Below are 18561 nucleotides of genomic sequence, written 5' to 3'. Positions count from 1 at the left end.
TATATTATATATTATCTAAAACCACATATATATAGTAATCTGCAACATTTAGGGGCCCGAGATTTGGCAAGGCCTGGGGCGGTCGCCCAACTTGCCCTCCCTCTAGGTTCGGCCCTGATGAAATCATTTAGAAAATTGTCTCAAGAGCTTGTCTTCTCTGTGTCTTTTGTTTTCTTGGAGTTTGACCCACTCACGAGTTATACCATTTGGTCCTTTCATCACCACTAACCATGCCTCCAAAAATTGAGTGACCCCCCCCCCTGAGGAACCCATCCCCATCGATGAACATATCCAACTTTGCTCCACCTTCAAACACCCACCAATCAACTCCTTGACACCCTTACTGCCAACATGAACACCCTCATCGCTAACCAACAACAAAACCAACAACCACCACCACAACCAAACAACCACCCCATGCCACCCAAAATTCTGTTACCTACGTTTGATGGTACCAATCCTCTCGATTGGATATTTCAAGCAAACAATTACTTCTAATATTACAACATTCCACACGTCCAACGCCTAGCCTTGTCGGTTTTTTACTTCACCGGAGATGTTTTAAGCTAGTACAAGCATCAAGCCAACAACAACATGTTAACTTTGTGGGACGAATTTTCACGAGCCTTGGAATTGCGTTTTGGTCCATCCACGTTCGAAAACCATCAGGTGGCCACGTTTTGCCAATCCACATCTATCATTGGATAATAAGCCAAATTCGAACGTATTAGCAACTGTGTCACCGGTCTATCCAACGATGCCCTACTTAATTGCTTTCTCTCCGGCCTGCACACCGACATCCAGAATGAACTTGCAATTCACCACCCAACCTCCCTTAACCAAGCATACGACCTTGCCAAGCAAGTTGAGGACAAACACAATAGCTCCAAACCACACTACACCTTTACTCGATCCTACAGTTCACCCCTCGCCCTCTCGCACCCCCAAACACCACCACCCATACAACTTCAAACACCGGCCCTACTACCACCAGTCACACCACTGCCCCTGCATTACTACCTTCCCCGACAAGCAAACCTAAACTGCCTTTCACCAAACTCTCGCCAGATGCCTTGCAAAAACGGCGTGCTGAAGGATTATGCTTCAAGTGCCCAGAAAGATATTTCCCTGGACATAAGTGCAATCCGCCCCAGTTCCTACTCGTGGCCAATTACGATGACCAAGACCCAGACGAAACCATAGATGCACTCGTCACAACCGTCGGACCTCCACCAGATCATCAATTTTTCATCCTTTCCATTGCCGTGTTTTTTGGTCTCTCATCACCACAGGCTTTGTGTATCACAGGTTACATTCAAAACCAACCCGTTTCTATCTTAATCGATTGTGGAAGCACTCAAAATATTGTACAACCACGCATCGTCTCCTTCCTAAACTTACCACAACAACCCATTCCAGAGTTTCCTATCATAGTCGGCAACGGCGCCCATCTCACCTGTACCGGTGTCTGCCCAGATCTCTCTATATACATCGATAATACATCCTTTACAATTCCCTTCTTCGTACTACCAGTCGAAGGCGCTGATCTGATCTTGTGTCTCGCTTGGTTACGGTACACTGGGGCCCATCTTAATTGACTTTGCCATACCCCAAATGACCTTCTCTATTGGCCCCAAAACCATTACCCTACGAGGAAATAACCCATCTACCCCAGTCTGTGGTCCACAACTAAAAACCCTACTACACACCAAAAGTATCGCTTCCCTCCACGCCATGTACTTCCACTTGGAACCCACCATCTCCCCAACCCCAAACACTGATATATCCCATTCTGACCCAACTATCCACCAACTCCTTCACAAATATGGCAATGTTTTTGCTACCCCTAAATCACTGCCGCCATCTCGTTCTCACGACCACTATATCCCCACCCTTCCCACCGCCCCACTTGTCAATGTGAAGCCCTACCGGTATCCTCATTATCAAAAATAAATCATGACCCAGATGACATGTTTGAATATGGAATCATCACCCCCAGCCACAATCCGTACTCATCCCCTATTCTTCTCGTCAAAAAGAAAGACAGACAATGGCACTTTTATGTCGACTATCGGGCCCTTAATGCGATTATTTCAAGGATCGGTTTCTGATACCCACCGTCGATGAACTGCTAGACGAATTACACGGTGCAACCATCTTTTCTAAGATCGATCTCCGTGCGGGATATCATCAAATAAGAGTGGCTGCTACCTACACACACAAAACCGCTTTTCGCACCGTGGACGGACACTACGAATTTCTGGTAATGCCTTTTGGGCTTTCTAATGATCCATCTCTTTTCAGGCTACAATGAACGACATGTTCCGTACCGCCCTCCGGCAATATGTATTGGTTTTTTTCCGATGATATTCTTGTGTACAGTTCATCTCTTGACCAACATTACACCCACCTCAAATGTTCTGGATACCTTAGCCACACATAATTTCCATGCCAAGTATTCTAAGTGCCAATTTGGAGTCCCCATCATCGATTATCTGGGTCGCATTATTTCAAGAGATGGCGTGACAGCTGACCCAAAAAAATTAGAAGCAATCCAAGACTGGCCACAACCCACCTCTTTCACCACTTTACGTGGCTTCCTCGGCCTTACAGGCTACTACCGCCGTATTGTACGCCACTACGCCGAACTGGAAGCTCCCCTAACAGACCTCTTGAAACTTAAAAAGTTTGCATGGAACCCATCCGCTCAACAAGCCTTTACCGATCTCAAAGTCGCCATGAATTCCCTTTCCTCGCTCAACAAGCCTTTACCGTTGTTTACAAAGTTATTAAAGGGCCTTTGCAAGTGATGAACCCAAGTCTTGGCACCGCCTCTTGCTCCTTGCGGAGTACTGGTATAATACGTCTCACCATTCGGCCATCCGAATTTCACCATTCCAAGCTATTTATGGTCGTTCAATACCAGACAACAACCGGTACATAGCAGGTGATTCTATAGATTTTACCATTGATCAAACCTTGCAGGAACACACTATACTTTGTGCACTTCTGAACATAATCTCCGCAAGGCTCAACAACAGATAGCTAGCCTTGCAAATGCACACAGGCTCGACAAACAATTCAATGTTGGCGATATCGTATACCTGCGTTTACAAGACTATCGACAGAAATCAGTTCAAACTCATACCTACAAGAAAATCAGCAGAAGGTTCTATGGGCCTTTCAAAATCTTAGAAAAAGTTGGTTCCGTCGCTTATCGACTCGAGCTTCCACCTACATCTTGTGACAACTTGAAATTTTTTATCTTGTAAGTCCAGCCAATCAACCAAAAGTCAGACTAAATTCCTTTTCCTTCTACCCTTGTTAAGGGTCATTCTAAGGAGTTCTAAGCCTAGTACACTTAAGGATTGAGTGTTAGGAAGTATTGACTCGAGATCAGAAGGCTGCACCCGAACCAGAAACCCAACCACATGGGGTTTACAGTCGTAAACTCTATTCACGGCCGTAAACACCCTCCTAGCCGTGAACTCCCATGATAAGTAAAGATATCCCTCATTTGTTCTTCATTTCTTCAAGTCTTGACCGCAAGCTACCCTTTCTCTCTCAAGTATCATCAAGAATTACTCCATTTCTCGTCCAAATTGTAAGTGATTCTTCCATTAGTTCCTTGATATCCTTAATGATCTAATACCACCCTATGATTTCATCCATGAATGCACCACTTTTGTATAGATCTTCAAGATCATCATCTTTCACCAAGAACACACACTTGTTCTTGGTGGCCGTGAACACCCTAAAGCTTTCCAAAAGTGAGTATTTCTTCCATAATCTTGTTATTCACTAGAAACACTCAAAGCCTCATGAAACAAACACCCTTTAAGCTTGAACCAAGAACCGATTTGCACCATTTTGGAGAGTTTATGAACATGCAATCTCCATTGGCCGTAAACCCCTCTCATGATCTTCTTAGGCCGTAATCACATTGGCCGTGAACACATTGGCCGTAAACACCATTGGCCGTAAACACACCCTTGTGTGTGGCCGTAAACCCCTTTAGTGCAATCATGTGTGATTGTAACACTTCAATTCAAGTGTTTCCTAGTCCATAAGGTAGTTTCCTTGCATGTTAGTTGCTTTTAAACACTAATTACATGCCAATATATGCCATCATATGTCATCTAGGACTCGTTTGTGTCTCGGGACTTGATTCGTGGAACTTCTCATCCTTGCGCGCATATTCGATTGAATCACCCACATAAGGTGAGTTCATACCCCTATAATCAATCTTTTAAATGTTTTAAATGCTTTTAAGGGGGGGGGGGAATAAAAGTTGAACACAATGATAATTGTGTAAATGTTTTGTGATAAACATCATTTTAAAGGATTGCTTATGTATTTATAAGTGATCAAAATAATTCAAAAACTCTTTTAAAGTTATGTTACTTTATAGTTTATAAAACTCAATTTTTAAAGTACAATCATAACTCAGTAGATAAATGAGTCTTTTCAAGACAGTAACAGTTCAAGTAAACATACTAGTAAACTATAATAGGTATAGTTTAGGGGTTCAGTTCATACTATAACTAATACAAGGAGGAACATACTACACTATAACAGAGAGAAAATAATATACACTATAACAGAGAGAACATACTATACACTAGAACAGAGAGAACATACTATGACTAGTTCAGGGAGGAACATACTACAACAAGAACAAGATAACAATAATGTGAAACCACTACTTCACGACTTAGCAATATACTTGTTATGTCGCGTTTTGTAACCAGAGTCTCCTGGAGGGAGAGTGTGAGTTTGTGTATAGATCTATATGGGATTGACACCCCATACCTTGCTGCTAGCTACAGTGGGACTTGCAAGTCTACGAGTGACAAATGTCATACCATTTTCGACGCCTTTGGAGCGCCGTGTTTTATACTAGTCAAATCGAGTATGGTTATAACCTCATCACATTTTACCTTAATAAAACGAACTGGTTTTAAGGTAGTCAATACTTCAGTAGTCAGTTTAAAAGACTACTATATACTTTCATTTTCCCATTACATTCAAATTGTGATATTCTCACATAAAAGGTAATGCAAACTTTTTTCGAGTAAAGATGGTTATAAAATAGGGAAAAATTACATCATTACAAACGACAAACAGAACAGTCGAGTCTTAGTACATTCACTTAGAAGGGGGGCCTATAATGCTAACTTTATGATTCCTCGGTAGATACATCAGGGATATATATTAATCGGATCCGGCAGTTAGTAGGATGTGTGCTTTCCGCTTCATTTCCTGTTCCTTGTTTGGTTGTGGGCTTAGAGCAGATTCACTCAGTCTACTATCTATTCGATCTTAGCTATATATATATATATATATATATATATATATATATATATATATATATATATATATATATATCCCGTATACACCAAGTAATCATATGGAGTACCAGGTATGGGTCAGGTCATAGTATACTAATTCAATACACCGTTTTCTAGTACAAAACATACTTTTCGAATAGAACATTTGGTAGACAAAACTAGAAACTTACCAGTAAAAGGGTTTAATCCATTTTATTAAACCAGTATAACTTAAAGGACCTTTAGTGGTTAATTCTATAATACCTTAGTTTATACATCAGGGGTATATATAATTAATATCCGATAGGTAGTTGGATGTGTGCTTTCCGCCCTACTTTATGTTCCTTGTTTGGTTGTAGGCTTAGGGCAGATTCACACAATTAACTATCCGTTCGATATTAGATTATATATAGCTAGTATAAACTAAGTGATTATAGAAGGAGCTATTGTGGTTACCATTTTACTAAAAGAAATAAGGGTTTTCTTAAAGAATGTTTTCTTCATATATAAAGGAACTATTACAGTTAACTTCGTGAGTACCAAGTGAATACACCAGGGTTATATACAACGATGATCTAACAAACAATGGGATGTGTGCTTCCGCCTCATTTTCTGTTCCTTGTTTGGTTGTGGTCTTAGGGCAGATTCACACAATCGATTGTTTGTTTACTCTGGTTTTTATATAACTTGTATCCATTCAGTACTCATAGAAAGGATTATAGAGTCATTTTTACTTATCTTTCATCAAAGCAGGAAATATAGGATTTTTGGAGGAACAGGCAAACTTTTCTAAAAGAACTTTCATCTTACATTACATCACTAAATACTTATGAACTCACCAGCTTAAATGCTGATCTACTCTTTCAAAATAACTTGTATTATGAGGAAACCAGTAGACAGGTACGCGCACTGGGATTCAGAAGATGGAGCATAGTAGCTTCATGTCTTGTTTTTTTATTTACTTTTGTAGTCTATCTTATGTGAATCACTTTGTAAACACTTTCTTTCTAAATGAAATGGTTGTTTGTTACTTTGATTACTATGATGCATGTCTTGTGATACTAAACATGACGTCCTCCGCCCCCGAACGTTTCCGCCGTTCCGGTTTTGGGGTGTGACACATATCGAGTTCACCCGGTGTTCCATGTATCTCTACTTCGTCCATCGCACGGAATCCCCACTCCAACACCACTTCCCGAGTTCTGTTACGACACTCCAGATGAAGAGCTCGAGGACGAGCTTGTTCTCGAGGGGACGACAATTGATACAAACCCAGAGAGCCCAGTACAACAAACCCAATTGAAGGCAGCCCACACATACGACCCAAAAGGAACAAAAAGCTGCCTACTCGACTGTTAGACTAGAATCAAAGCCACGTTCACATTTAGCTGCATTTAAGGATGAAGACCAGGTCTCTCATTGACCAATAATGAAGCTACAACTTCAATTAATTAGGACCCACGTTTATTATTTCTGCAGAGCCGACCCAAGCCCAAGGCGAGCTGGGCCACAGCCCATGGCAATAATTTCTAGTGGGGCATCAATTTTTCAGAGCCTCTTATAGGTAGTATTGTATATTTGGGACATATTAAGAAAGGTAGTCTAGTAAAATCCATCCCCGTCTAAACTTCAAGGCAGCCGATTCTTGGAGACCTAATTAGCGGCAACTACAATCAATTATGTATGGTGACTCTTCGATCTAAACACACGCCTAATAATTGAAGATGAAGAACACGAGGTGACGAGGCGTCCCTTCTGGAGAATGGAGACGGACGATTACAATTTTAAATCAAGATTTAGTCCTCCATGGATGCATCGGTCGCCTACTGTCTCATATGCAGCTTCTCTCGCCGACTTGTTCTCTCTCTCTCTCTCTCTCTCTCTCGATCACTTCTCCTATATTCTTCTTTCTTTCTTTCTAAATCCTGAATTACTGAAGTAATAGACTAATAGTTTATCTATTGCTCTACATCTATTGTGTAAATGTGTTAAAGACGTAAATTGAAGAACTGAAGATTCAAAGGTGCAATACCGTGAGCGGTGAGTCCGTGATTGAATGAATCCGTCTTCCTAAGGTCCTAATCCAGTAATTTTTTTCTAGTATTTCAAATTTCTTGCAAGTTTCAAAAATATGATAGTGAGTACTTTTGAAATTTCAGTTTTTTTATATAGCTTCCTGGAGAAGTGAAATTATCGATCAAGATTGCAGTGTTGTTGATCCTGGACTACACTAAAATTCATTAATTTTCTAGGTAATTTTTTTTTCTTGTATTTCTTGTACTGCTCTGATTTATGAGCAAATTAAGTTGCATATTTTGATTTTTTTAATCTGAAATCTGATAAGTTATGTCTATTGTTAAATGTGATAAATTATGTTAATTTCTGAATTAAGTTAAGACAATTTCTGAAAATCTGATATAGTGATATGTACGTTCTGATATATATGAATTCTGATTTTGATTTTTCTGAGATGTGAATTCAGAATTCTGAATAACTTGATGTATATAGTCTGATAAGTTTTTTTAATTATGTTTTTTTAAAATCTGATGTATTAGTTTTCTATAAATATAATGTATAAAAAATTGATATGTAAATTCTGAAAATCAAAAAGATACTATTTTTTTGTTTAGGTTGTGGATACGAATTGTTAACTTCAGGTTGTGGATACGGATTGCTAACCTCAGGTTGTATCATTCTTTGTTGTTACTACATCTTTTTTTTTTGTGAAGTTTAAATATGTTTCCTAGAAAACAACCATCTGGTGCTCAAAATAGAATACGAAAACAAAGAGAACAAGATCTTACTAATAAATTACAAAGATCTTTAAATAAGTATTTTGTTAGAAATGAAAATAATGATGAAAATTCTAATGATGTTGAAACTAATGATTTTGTTGATAATTCTAAAAGCCCAATTGAAAATTCTAATGAACCTATTGAAAATTTTAATAATCATGAAAATAATGATTTTGTTGATAAATCTAGTGATATTAATATTTTTGATCCAAGAGTATGGGATAAGTTAGATTTAAAAATGAAAGATGTGCTTGTAGAAAAATGGCCTATTAGGGAAATTGAAAATAACAAAATTTTCCAAAAGATGCACTAGGTAGACATTTTTCTTGTGAATTTTATGTTCGTAAATTAAGGAACGGTGACTCTTATGATAGAAAGTGGTTGGTGTATTCGAAAGAACTTGATAAAGTGTTTTGTTTTTGTTGTAAGTTATTTAAAACAACTCGATGTAGAAGTAATTTGGCAACCGAAGGAATTAACCATTGGAAACATCTTAGTGAAAAATTAAATGAACATGAACATAGTTCTGAACACATGATTAATTTAAAAACTTGGACACAAACACAAATTAGGTTAAGAAAAAATGAAACAATTGACAAAGAGTTACAAGAAAGAATAAAAAAAGATACTCAACATTGGAAAGAAGTTTTGATAAGAATTATTGCTGTTGTAAAATGTTTAGCTGAATATAATTTGGCTTTTCGTGGAATTAATGAAAAAATATATGAAAAATCTAATGGTAACTTTTTAGGTGTACTTCAAATGATTATTGAGTTTGATCCAGTAATGAAACGCCATTTTCAACTTATTCAAGATAAAAAAAAGTCACTTTCATTACCTTAGTCATAAATTTCAAAATGAATTAATTGAAATGTTGGCATCCGAAGTAAAAAGTGCAATTATTAGAAAAACAAAAAAATCAAAATATTTTTCGGTAATTCTTGATTGCACTCTGGATGCTAGTCGTAAAGAGCAAATGACTTTGATTATTAGATCTGTTGATGTTGCAAGTGTTCCAATAAAAGTAGAAGAGTTTTTTTTTTAGAGTTTTTAATGGTAGAAGATACATCCAGTTTAGGACTTTTTAATGTTTTACAAAATGCTTTAAAATCTCTTGACTTGGATATTAATTGTATTCGAGGACAATTATATTCGAGGACAAGGATATGACAATGGAGCAAATATGAAAGGCAAACATCAATGTGTACAAAAAAGATTGATTGATGTAAACTCAAGAGCTTTTTATATGCCTTGTGAATGTCATAGTTTAAATTTAGTTTTGTGTGATATGGCAAATTCTTGTCATAAAGCTAAAACTTTTTTTGGTACTTGTCAAACAATATATAATGTTTTTTCTAGCTCCACACATAGATGGAGTGTTTTACTTGAGCATGTAAATGAGTTAACCCTAAAATCATTGTCTACTACTCGTTGGGAAAGTCACATTGAAAGTGTTAAAGCAATAAAAACTCAACTTTTTCAAATAAAAGAAGCATTAACAAAATTAGCTCAAGTGAGTGATGATGGTAAGGTTTGTAGAGATGCAGAATCATTAGTAGATAGTGAATTTTCTAATTTAGAATTTATTTTAAGTTCAGTGATATGGCATGAAATTATTTAGAATTAATTTGGTAAGTAAAAAATTACAATCAAAAGATATGATTCTTGATGTTGCAATAAAAAACTTAGAGGGATTAGTTAATTATTTGAAAAATATAGGGAAAATGGGTTTGACTCTGCTATTAATGAGGCTAAGACATAGCAGAAAATATTGGAGTTGAACCAAAATTTCCTATCAAACGTGTTTATAGTAGAAAAAAACAATTTGATGAAGTTCCAAATACCGAAAAAGAACAACAATCATCTCAAGAAAAAATTAGAACTGATTATTTTATTGTTATAGTAGATATGACTCTAACTCAATTGAGAAGTAGATTTGAGCAAATGCAACATTTTGAATCTATTTTTGGATTTTTGTTTGATGGTTCAAAGTTAAAATCTTTACTTGATGATGAATTAAAAAAATGTTGTAAGAAACTTGAAACTAGTTTGACAAATGGTGAGGAACTTGATATTGATGGAAAATATTTATTTATTGAGTTACAAGTTTTGCTGGAAATGTTGCCCGATGAAGCATACAAATGTGAACTTCCTTGGACAGCTATTCAAATTATGGAGTTTTGCAAAGGAAATGGACATGTTTCCCAATGTGTTGGTGGCATATAAGACTTTGTTGACGGTAACGGTCACGGTTGCTTCCGCGGAAAGAAGTTTTTCGAAATTGAATTTATTGAATTCATATCGTCGAAGTACCATGACTCAAGAAAGATTAAATGGATTAGCAATTTTAAGTATTGAAAGTCAATTCCTACGAAGTATTGATTATGATAAAATAATAGATGTTTTGCTTCAAAAAAATGCAATGAGGCATCGTTTTAGATAAATTTTATGTATGCTTTTGTTTGTATAACCTTGTTTTGGTTTGACTATAAAATTTATTTAATTTTTGGTATTTTTTTTAAAATAAATAAATGCATTAATTTAGAATCTCGCCCCGGGCATTGAAAATCAATGGACCGGCCTTGTATTTCTGCATGCATGTTTCCCGATTCTTCTAGAAGTTAGTTAGATTTTCAATTCTTTATATTGTAACTGAAGTGGCTTAATGAAATCATTCAGAAAATTGTCTCAAGAGCTTGTCTTCTTCTTTTGTTTTCTTGGAGTTTGACCCACTCACGGTTTATACCGGTCACCAAGAAAGAACCATTTGGGTTGAAGAAATACTATCAATGTCTAGGCACAATCGACTAAAGAAAACAGCTTCTTTGAAACGCTTTCTAATAGTTTAATAGTAGAGAAGACTGCCCAAGAAGAAATCCTTTAAATTCCTTTGAAGGTTTAAATAGAAGCCGATAATTGTGAAGAAAACGAAAAAATCTATGGCTGTAGTTGTGATCTCCAAAAGAGTAAGATAAAATCGACTTCACTAAATTCTTTGAAGGTTTAAATAGTAGCCGATAATTGTGAAGTGTATAAGTTACCCAGGAAGGAACTCTTTAGAGTTCAAGAATGACGAGTTAGACATATATTACTGGAAAAGTGTAAGGAAAATAAAAATACAAAACACTGTTCTTAAACGAACTTAAACTTAAACTTAAACGAACGAACCACAACATTGTTTTTGTTCATTCACTTATTAAATAAAGGAACATATTACTGGAAAAAAAAAGAGTTACGAAAATAAAAATACATACAAACATAAACCAACACAAACGGACTTAAATGAACGAACGACACCATTATTCTTGTTCGTTATCTTATTAAATAAAGGAACATACATGAACTTACCACTACACAGTTCACAACATGTGGTTTGTTTACATCCGTGCTACCAATTAGTTTATACCGACTCTCCTTATTGACTTTACCAAACTTTAACAATTCTTACACGGATACTTGTAAAACAAATCCAAAACAGTTAACAACTTTTATTGTATACAGGACATTCTATGTTTTTTGATTGCATAAAATCTTATGTTTCAGATCGAACTTTTTCAATAAGTTCCCGCCTTAGAAGTTTCCCTGCAGCCGATTTTGGCACACTGCTTACAAATGTCACTCGCTTCAATCTTTTATAAGGTGCAACCTGTATCGATTATATTCCAATGAGTATTGTTTTTATTAAAATATAAAAATATTACAAACCTTTACCTGTTCAGCAATAAATTTCTTAACATCTTCTTCGGTTAACGAACTGTTTGGAGACCGAACAACAAATGCAATTGGGACCTCGCCAGCTTCCACATTGGGAAACCTACCAGAGTAATTATACTGATTAGTTACATAATATCGGAAAATCGGTAATGGGTTACCATTTGTTTTGTTTGTAATCTTTTTGCTCATATGTCATTCAACTAATAACGTTGTGGTTATACAATTACCAAATCTACATTGAGATATTGAGGAGAAAGTACATTACTATTATGGATAGATATTAAAGTATATTACTCATTATGGTAAAAAAAAAAAAAAGGAAAGGTATATTCCTATTTCCTGAAAATTGGCCATTTAAAAAATGTTGTGAATGAGCTTCAAATTCTAAATAAGATTGTCTTTTTAACTTACGGAATTACTGCAGCATCCAATATTTCAGAGTGTGAAAGCAAAAGTGCTTCAAGCTCTGCCGGTGCAACCTTAAAAGTATAAAACATATATAGCCAAGATTAATGACTATTATTGTCAAGAAAAAATGATAACAAAGAAAACTATCAAAAATAGGATCTTTGGAAGATATAAATTACCACAATTTTTTTACCTGAAAACCCTTGCACTTAATGAGTTCCTTTATTCGGTCAACCACAAATAATTGACCATGATCATCAAAATACCCAAGATCCCCAGTATGCACAAAACCCTCTTTATCTACCATAAGCTCTGTAGCTTGTGCATTATTGAGATAACCTATAAATTAAGATCCAAAAAAGATTTTATGTCAAAAAAGTAGATTAAAGATTCGTGTTTTATGTGTAAAAAATGATAAGATGAACATACCTTGCATCATGCTAGCCCCTCGAGCCCATATTTCACCCATCTGGTTAATAGGAAGAGGCTTATCAGTATCTACACTAACTATTTTCACCTCAACACCTGGTAGTAGAATCCCGGTTGAACCAGAGTTACGTGGGCCTACGATTAGACTCTCCATTGTTATAAGCCCAGTTGTTTCAGTCATACCATATCCCTGTGGGTTTCTTGATCTTGTCATATAATTTAAAGATTCTTAAAGAAATTCAAAAAGCAAAGCAAAATGGTATTCGAAACGCTAGCTTATAACTACTAGTTGTATGTTGTACAACGTTTTGTATAAAGTTTAGTTACACCCATTTGGATCATGATATTTTGGATCGTCTCATTTTAGATCATATGATTTTGGGTCGTATAATTACTATCATAACATTTTCAACCAAATTAAGTTTTTGTATAATAACAAGTTTTAGATCACAACATTTTTTTAATCATAAAATATTCTATTAAGGATCATGACTTATGTAAATTAAAATATTTTTGGATCTTAACAAACTAACGCATTATAAACTTGTTGAAAAGTCGGGCTTTTGTCTAATAACAAGTTTTGAATCATAATATCTGTTAAATCGTATAATTTTGAATTGTAAAAGATACGATTAAAGATCCTAAATTTTTTTTGAATCATAATATTTCCGGTTAAAACAAATTAAAGATCATAACATGTTGAATTATTGCAATCTTGCATTATGAATATTTTAACTAATATCATTTTCAACATTAATTTTTATAAAAACTTACAGTATTATAAAATAAAGTTTAATATATATAAACAACCTTATTTTTTTAAAACAAATATAATAAAGGATATATATATATATATATATATATATATATATATATATATATATATATATATATATATATCAAGGTTCTAAATAACGTAAGGCGTGACTTGACGGCAATGTCAAACCTCAAACTTTTCCGAGCCTTCGCGAGTCACGACGTTTGTAAGGCATGACTTAAGGCGGCAATTTTTCTATATAATTAATATTTTTATATGTATTTTCAACTATTATTCATTTTTATACACATATATGAGTTAAGGCGGCGTTTTGGCAAAGCTTGGCGGCAGGTGCAAGCCTTGGAGCTGTGGCGCGCCATGGCGGAGCCACGGCGAACTTTTTAGAACATTGATATATATATATATATATATATATATATATATATATATATATATATATATATATATATATATATATGGTTAGGTTATTTTGTTCTAACTATATATTGTGTGCATGTAGGATTGATTCTGGACCAATAATTTTAGTTATTTTAAGAAAGTAATTAATGCATATTAAATGTTGAAGATATAGTGAGTATTAATTAAATCTTCAGCATTTAATATGCATTAATTACTTACTTAAAATAACTAAAATGATTGGTCCAGAATCAATTTTACATGCACACAATAGATAGTAAAAACATTTGAACCTAACTATATATATATATATATATATATATATATATATATATATATATATATATATATATATATATATAGAGAGAGAGAGAGAGAGAGAGAGATAGGGGTAAGTTCAATTGAGAAAATAAAAAAAGGTTGAGAATGAGTGAATCGTTCTCAGCCACTCATTTATTTTTGCCGCAAAAGCCTTTGTTGTACCAACGGAAATGAATAAGGAATACACATGTGTTTGCAACAAAACATGTTTTCTTAAACTATACTAATCATCACCTTAATATATACAAAAACATAGTTTTTTTTTGTTTTATTAATTTTTAAGAAGCTATTTATATCGAAAAATGATTTTAAATATACCAAAATTTATGATTTTTTATTCTCTACAAATAGACATCCATATTGATATACTTTTAAGATAAAATAAAAAATTTATTTTTTTTATATTTTCAGCTATCGTTATTCATAAGTGAATAAAAATGCATCAGATTTTTGCTACGGTACATTTGTTATTCATTTATGAATAAAAATATATAATTAATTTTTTTTTTACATTTTAAGTATCATTTATACTACTTATTTATATATGAATAACAAATTAACTGTAACAAAAATCTGATAAATATTTTATTCATATATGAATATAAAATATGACGACAACTAATACACGTTTTATTCATATATAAATATAATATATGATGAAAGATGATGTAAAAAATATATTTTAAGTAAGAAAACTTTATTGTATGTCATATTCATATATGAACGGTACTTAAACTATAAAAAAAGTTACGCATACGTTTTATTCATAAGTGAATAACGAATATACTGTAATAAAAATCTGATAAATTTTTTTATTTACTTATGAATAACGAGAGCTGAAACTCTAAAAAAAATAAATTTTTTATTTTATCTTAAAAGTATATCAATATGGATGTCTATTTATAGAGAATAAAAAATTATGAATTTTGATATATTTAAAATAATTTTTCGATAATAATGGCTTTCTAAAAATAAAAAAAACGAAAAAAAAGTATGTTTTTGTGTATATTAAGGTAATGATTAGCATAGTTTAAGGAAACATGTTTGGTTGGAAAACACATGTTTATCCGTTATACATTTCCGACGGTACGCTTAAGTGTTTTGCGGCAAAATAAATGTGTGGCTGAGAATGATTCCCCCATTCTCAACCTTTTTTTTTCTCAATTGAACACTATTATATATATATATATATATATATATATATATATATATATATATATATATATATATATATATATATATATAAAAGAAATAAAGAATTACAAAATTACGTGCCAAATTAAGTTTAAAATGACAAACAATCGAACAATTACAGAACCAGAAAGGAGATCATTAAATATATTTACTTCAAATGGAATGGAAGTTTACCTGAATAACTGTAACATGAGGGAACTTTTTGGCACACTCCTCCATTAATTCTTTCCCCAAAGGTGCAGCACCTGAAGCAATTTGCTTTAAAGAAGATAGATCGAACTTGTTTACTGCATCTTGTTTAGCCAAAGCAAGTATAACCGGGGGAACAACCCACAAATGTGTCGCTCTATATTTCTCAATGTTCTTTAATAGCCGTTCAAAATCAAACTTCCCCATTGATATGATGGTATTCCCTTCCTGTAACTGAGAATATAGTATAGTCGCAAGTCCAGCTATATGAAACATGGGCAAGACACATATGAACCTGTAGTCTTTCTCCCCCATTAATCTTTGATCTGAAGTAATCATCTGTGAATTAGAGATGAAATTCATATGGCTTAAAACGACACCCTTACTAACACCGGTTGTCCCAGAAGAGTACAATAAGGCCGCTGTATCATCTCCTTGGATCGAAACATTAGGGAGTTCTGAGACTGATGGAGATGTTGAAATCAAATCGTTATATGAAAAACATCCTTTTATTGGATTTTCTGATCCTAAAAACACAACCGGTAGGCCAAAGCTTTCAACTTTTTGGTACAATGCTGGAATGGTGATGATGAGTTTGGGTTTAGAGTCTTCGAGTTGTTTTGATAGCTCACCGACAGTGTACTGAGGGTTGACCGTGGTGGCTATGGCTCCGAGAGCGATGACAGAGAATAGAGAGACGGAGTATTGGATTGAGTTGGGGGCGAAGAAGAGGACGACGTCGTTCTTGGCAATACCCAGTTGGGTGTTCAAGGCTTGAGAAAGCTTGGCTACGGTGGTTTTGAATTCAGAGAAAGTGAGAGTTTCCCCGGAGTCGGAATCGATTAAGGCCGGTTTGTTTGGGTACGATGAAACGTTACGGAAGAGGAAGGAAATCATTGATGTATGTTGTTTTGCTGGGATGACTACTGGTTGTCGGAGTGATCGGAATATTCCGTCATGGCCATACCCAGATTTGTCCATCGACATTGTGTGTTTTTGATAGATGAGCAATCTCCACCAAATGATATCCAAGTGCTCATCACCTTCATATCTTTCACATTTTATAGTCCTCAATCTTGGCTAGTGACGGGTCTAACATTTTTTTTCTAAATTTTCATTCTGAAACAATATATCTAAGTAATAAATTATAGTTTAAATAATTTCTTAATTATTGAAGTTGTGAAAGAAAATAAATTAAGAATCGTGGAGAATATTATTGGGATATTAATTAAAGCTTGTTTTAAAAAATTCCTAATATTTTATTTAATTAACGGATTATTTGAAAATACTTGATATCTGGTAAAAGTTTTATAAAATATTGTTTAGTTTCGCAACATTAGTAAAAAACGTATTTATTAGTGTGATGGATTTTTTTATTGGTGTGGTTGTATCCTTAAACCGCATTGTTAAACCATCCGAAACGATTTTCGTATCAATAAACAAATGAACCGCACTATTTAAAGAATTAGTTGGTGCGGTTTCAATGCACCATTTAATGAATTTGTTGGTGCGGTTATATATAATCGCATCAAAATTGCATTTGTTGGTGTGGTTTCCATATATCGCCAACATTAAACCACAATTTTTTGGTGTAGAAGTTTATATATCGCACCATTAAAACATGATTTGCTGGTGCGGAAGTTTAATTTATCAGCCACACCATTAAAAGCCCGTTTAGCCATTTAGGGTTTTTAACATATTTTCTAAATCGTTGTTCTTCTTCAACATTGAGATCGTTTGCACACAAATTTGCTTAAATTATGAAATTGCTCCATTATTTTTTATTTTATTTAACATGTTTATGTATTAACCAATTACTTCTTGTTATTTGTAAAAATCGATTTTTTATAGATTATTATCATGTTAAAATGTATACATATGAGATAGAATATTCAGAAAGTGGATTAGAGCACCTTCTTATATTCATTTATATTATTTGTTTCTTTAATTTATATATTTTGAATACATACATTTACATTCCTTGTTTGTTTATTTTAATTTATAGATTGATTTTGGTTACTGGGTGTACAAAACTCAACGTATATCCAGAACTTATATCGTAGGTTTTCGAACCTTTATTTGGGTTGTTGAAGCAAAACACATGAATAAAAGAAGTGGATCGATTTTTTATCCTTGTAACGTTTTGTAAAATCTTAAAAATACCTAATGGTACCCAAGAAGTAGAGTATAATTTTTTGCAAAATGGTTTTGTGCCTAGTTACACTTGTTGGTCAAGACATCGAGAAGCACTACTTGATTGTAGCATATCGTCAATCCATTTACACATTAATGATAGTACATACAACAATGAGTCATACATTGATGGCGATGATCACCATTCAAGTAACATCAATGAAATTTTCAATGAAATGTTAAATGACATAGAGACGAATATTGGTGATCTTGAACAAGAAAATTACAACACATATTTGAAGAAGCAGAAACGCCGTTATATAACGGTTCTAAATTTAATTGAAACTTGATGTTGTGTTGGAGTTGATTAACTTAAAGTCGAAAAACGGATGAAGTGATAAAAGTTTCACAAGTCTATTAAAGCTTTTGCATGACATGCTTCTGGAAGACAACGAATTTACACTTTTGGCATACCAATCAAAAACACTAATATGTCTGATGGGATTAGAAGTTGAAAGAATACATGCATGTCCAAATAATTGTATGTTGTATAGAAAGAAATTAGAGAATGAACATAATTGTGTTTCCTGCGGTGCATAGAGGTATAAATGGAAAGAGATTCAGATAAATTTGATAATGAAAATGTTTATGAGAACTTGTATGTCTTTGTTGTTACAAAAAATGAGTGAAGTTGAGATTGGTAAATATATACTTCTACCATCATTAAGTAGCCAAGATATGCACTAGAGGCATATTTTTATTTAAATATTACAATATATTTTAGCTTACGAACAAAGAGACACCGAGTAAGTCAACTAGTGGACTGAGAATGGACTTGAGTCGCACCTCGCCAAAAATATACGACGATGATACC

At 34.0% G+C, this 18561-nt stretch overlaps 1 protein-coding gene across 1 annotated transcript; it reads right to left on the bottom strand.

The window, feature by feature from the left end:
- Window positions 1–11403: 11403 nt before the first annotated feature.
- On the bottom strand, window positions 11404–16597 carry LOC145120748 (putative CoA ligase CCL7). Its single transcript, XM_079056549.1, has 6 exons — window positions 15540–16597; window positions 12677–12866; window positions 12441–12586; window positions 12251–12318; window positions 11837–11939; window positions 11404–11771 (listed from the first exon to the last, which is right to left on the bottom strand). The coding sequence occupies exons 1-6, from the start codon at window positions 16539–16541 to the stop codon at window positions 11658–11660; spliced, it is 1623 nt and encodes a 540-aa protein (XP_078912675.1). The 5' UTR covers window positions 16542–16597; the 3' UTR covers window positions 11404–11657.
- Between the last annotated feature and the right edge of the window lie 1964 nt (window positions 16598–18561).

The sequence above is a fragment of the Lactuca virosa genome, chromosome 6 (assembly GCF_052849685.1).
Source record: "Lactuca virosa cultivar CGN04683 chromosome 6, Lactuca_virosa_CGN04683_v6, whole genome shotgun sequence".
In the NCBI taxonomy this organism is placed as follows: domain Eukaryota; kingdom Viridiplantae; phylum Streptophyta; class Magnoliopsida; order Asterales; family Asteraceae; genus Lactuca; species Lactuca virosa.
Note: the sequence above shows the minus strand (reverse complement) of the source record. Positions and strands in the feature narration are given on the sequence as shown.

Coding starts and splice junctions, on each gene's coding strand:
- LOC145120748 (XM_079056549.1), bottom strand. CDS start 16,541: ATGTCGATGGACAAATCTGGGTATGGCCATGACGGAATATTCCGATCA. Junction 12,867..15,539: donor CTCATGTTACAGTTATTCAG/GTAAACTTCCAT, acceptor AGAAACCCACAG/GGATATGGTATGACTGAAAC. Junction 11,772..11,836: donor AGAAATTTATTGCTGAACAG/GTAAAGGTTTGT, acceptor TAATCGATACAG/GTTGCACCTTATAAAAGATT.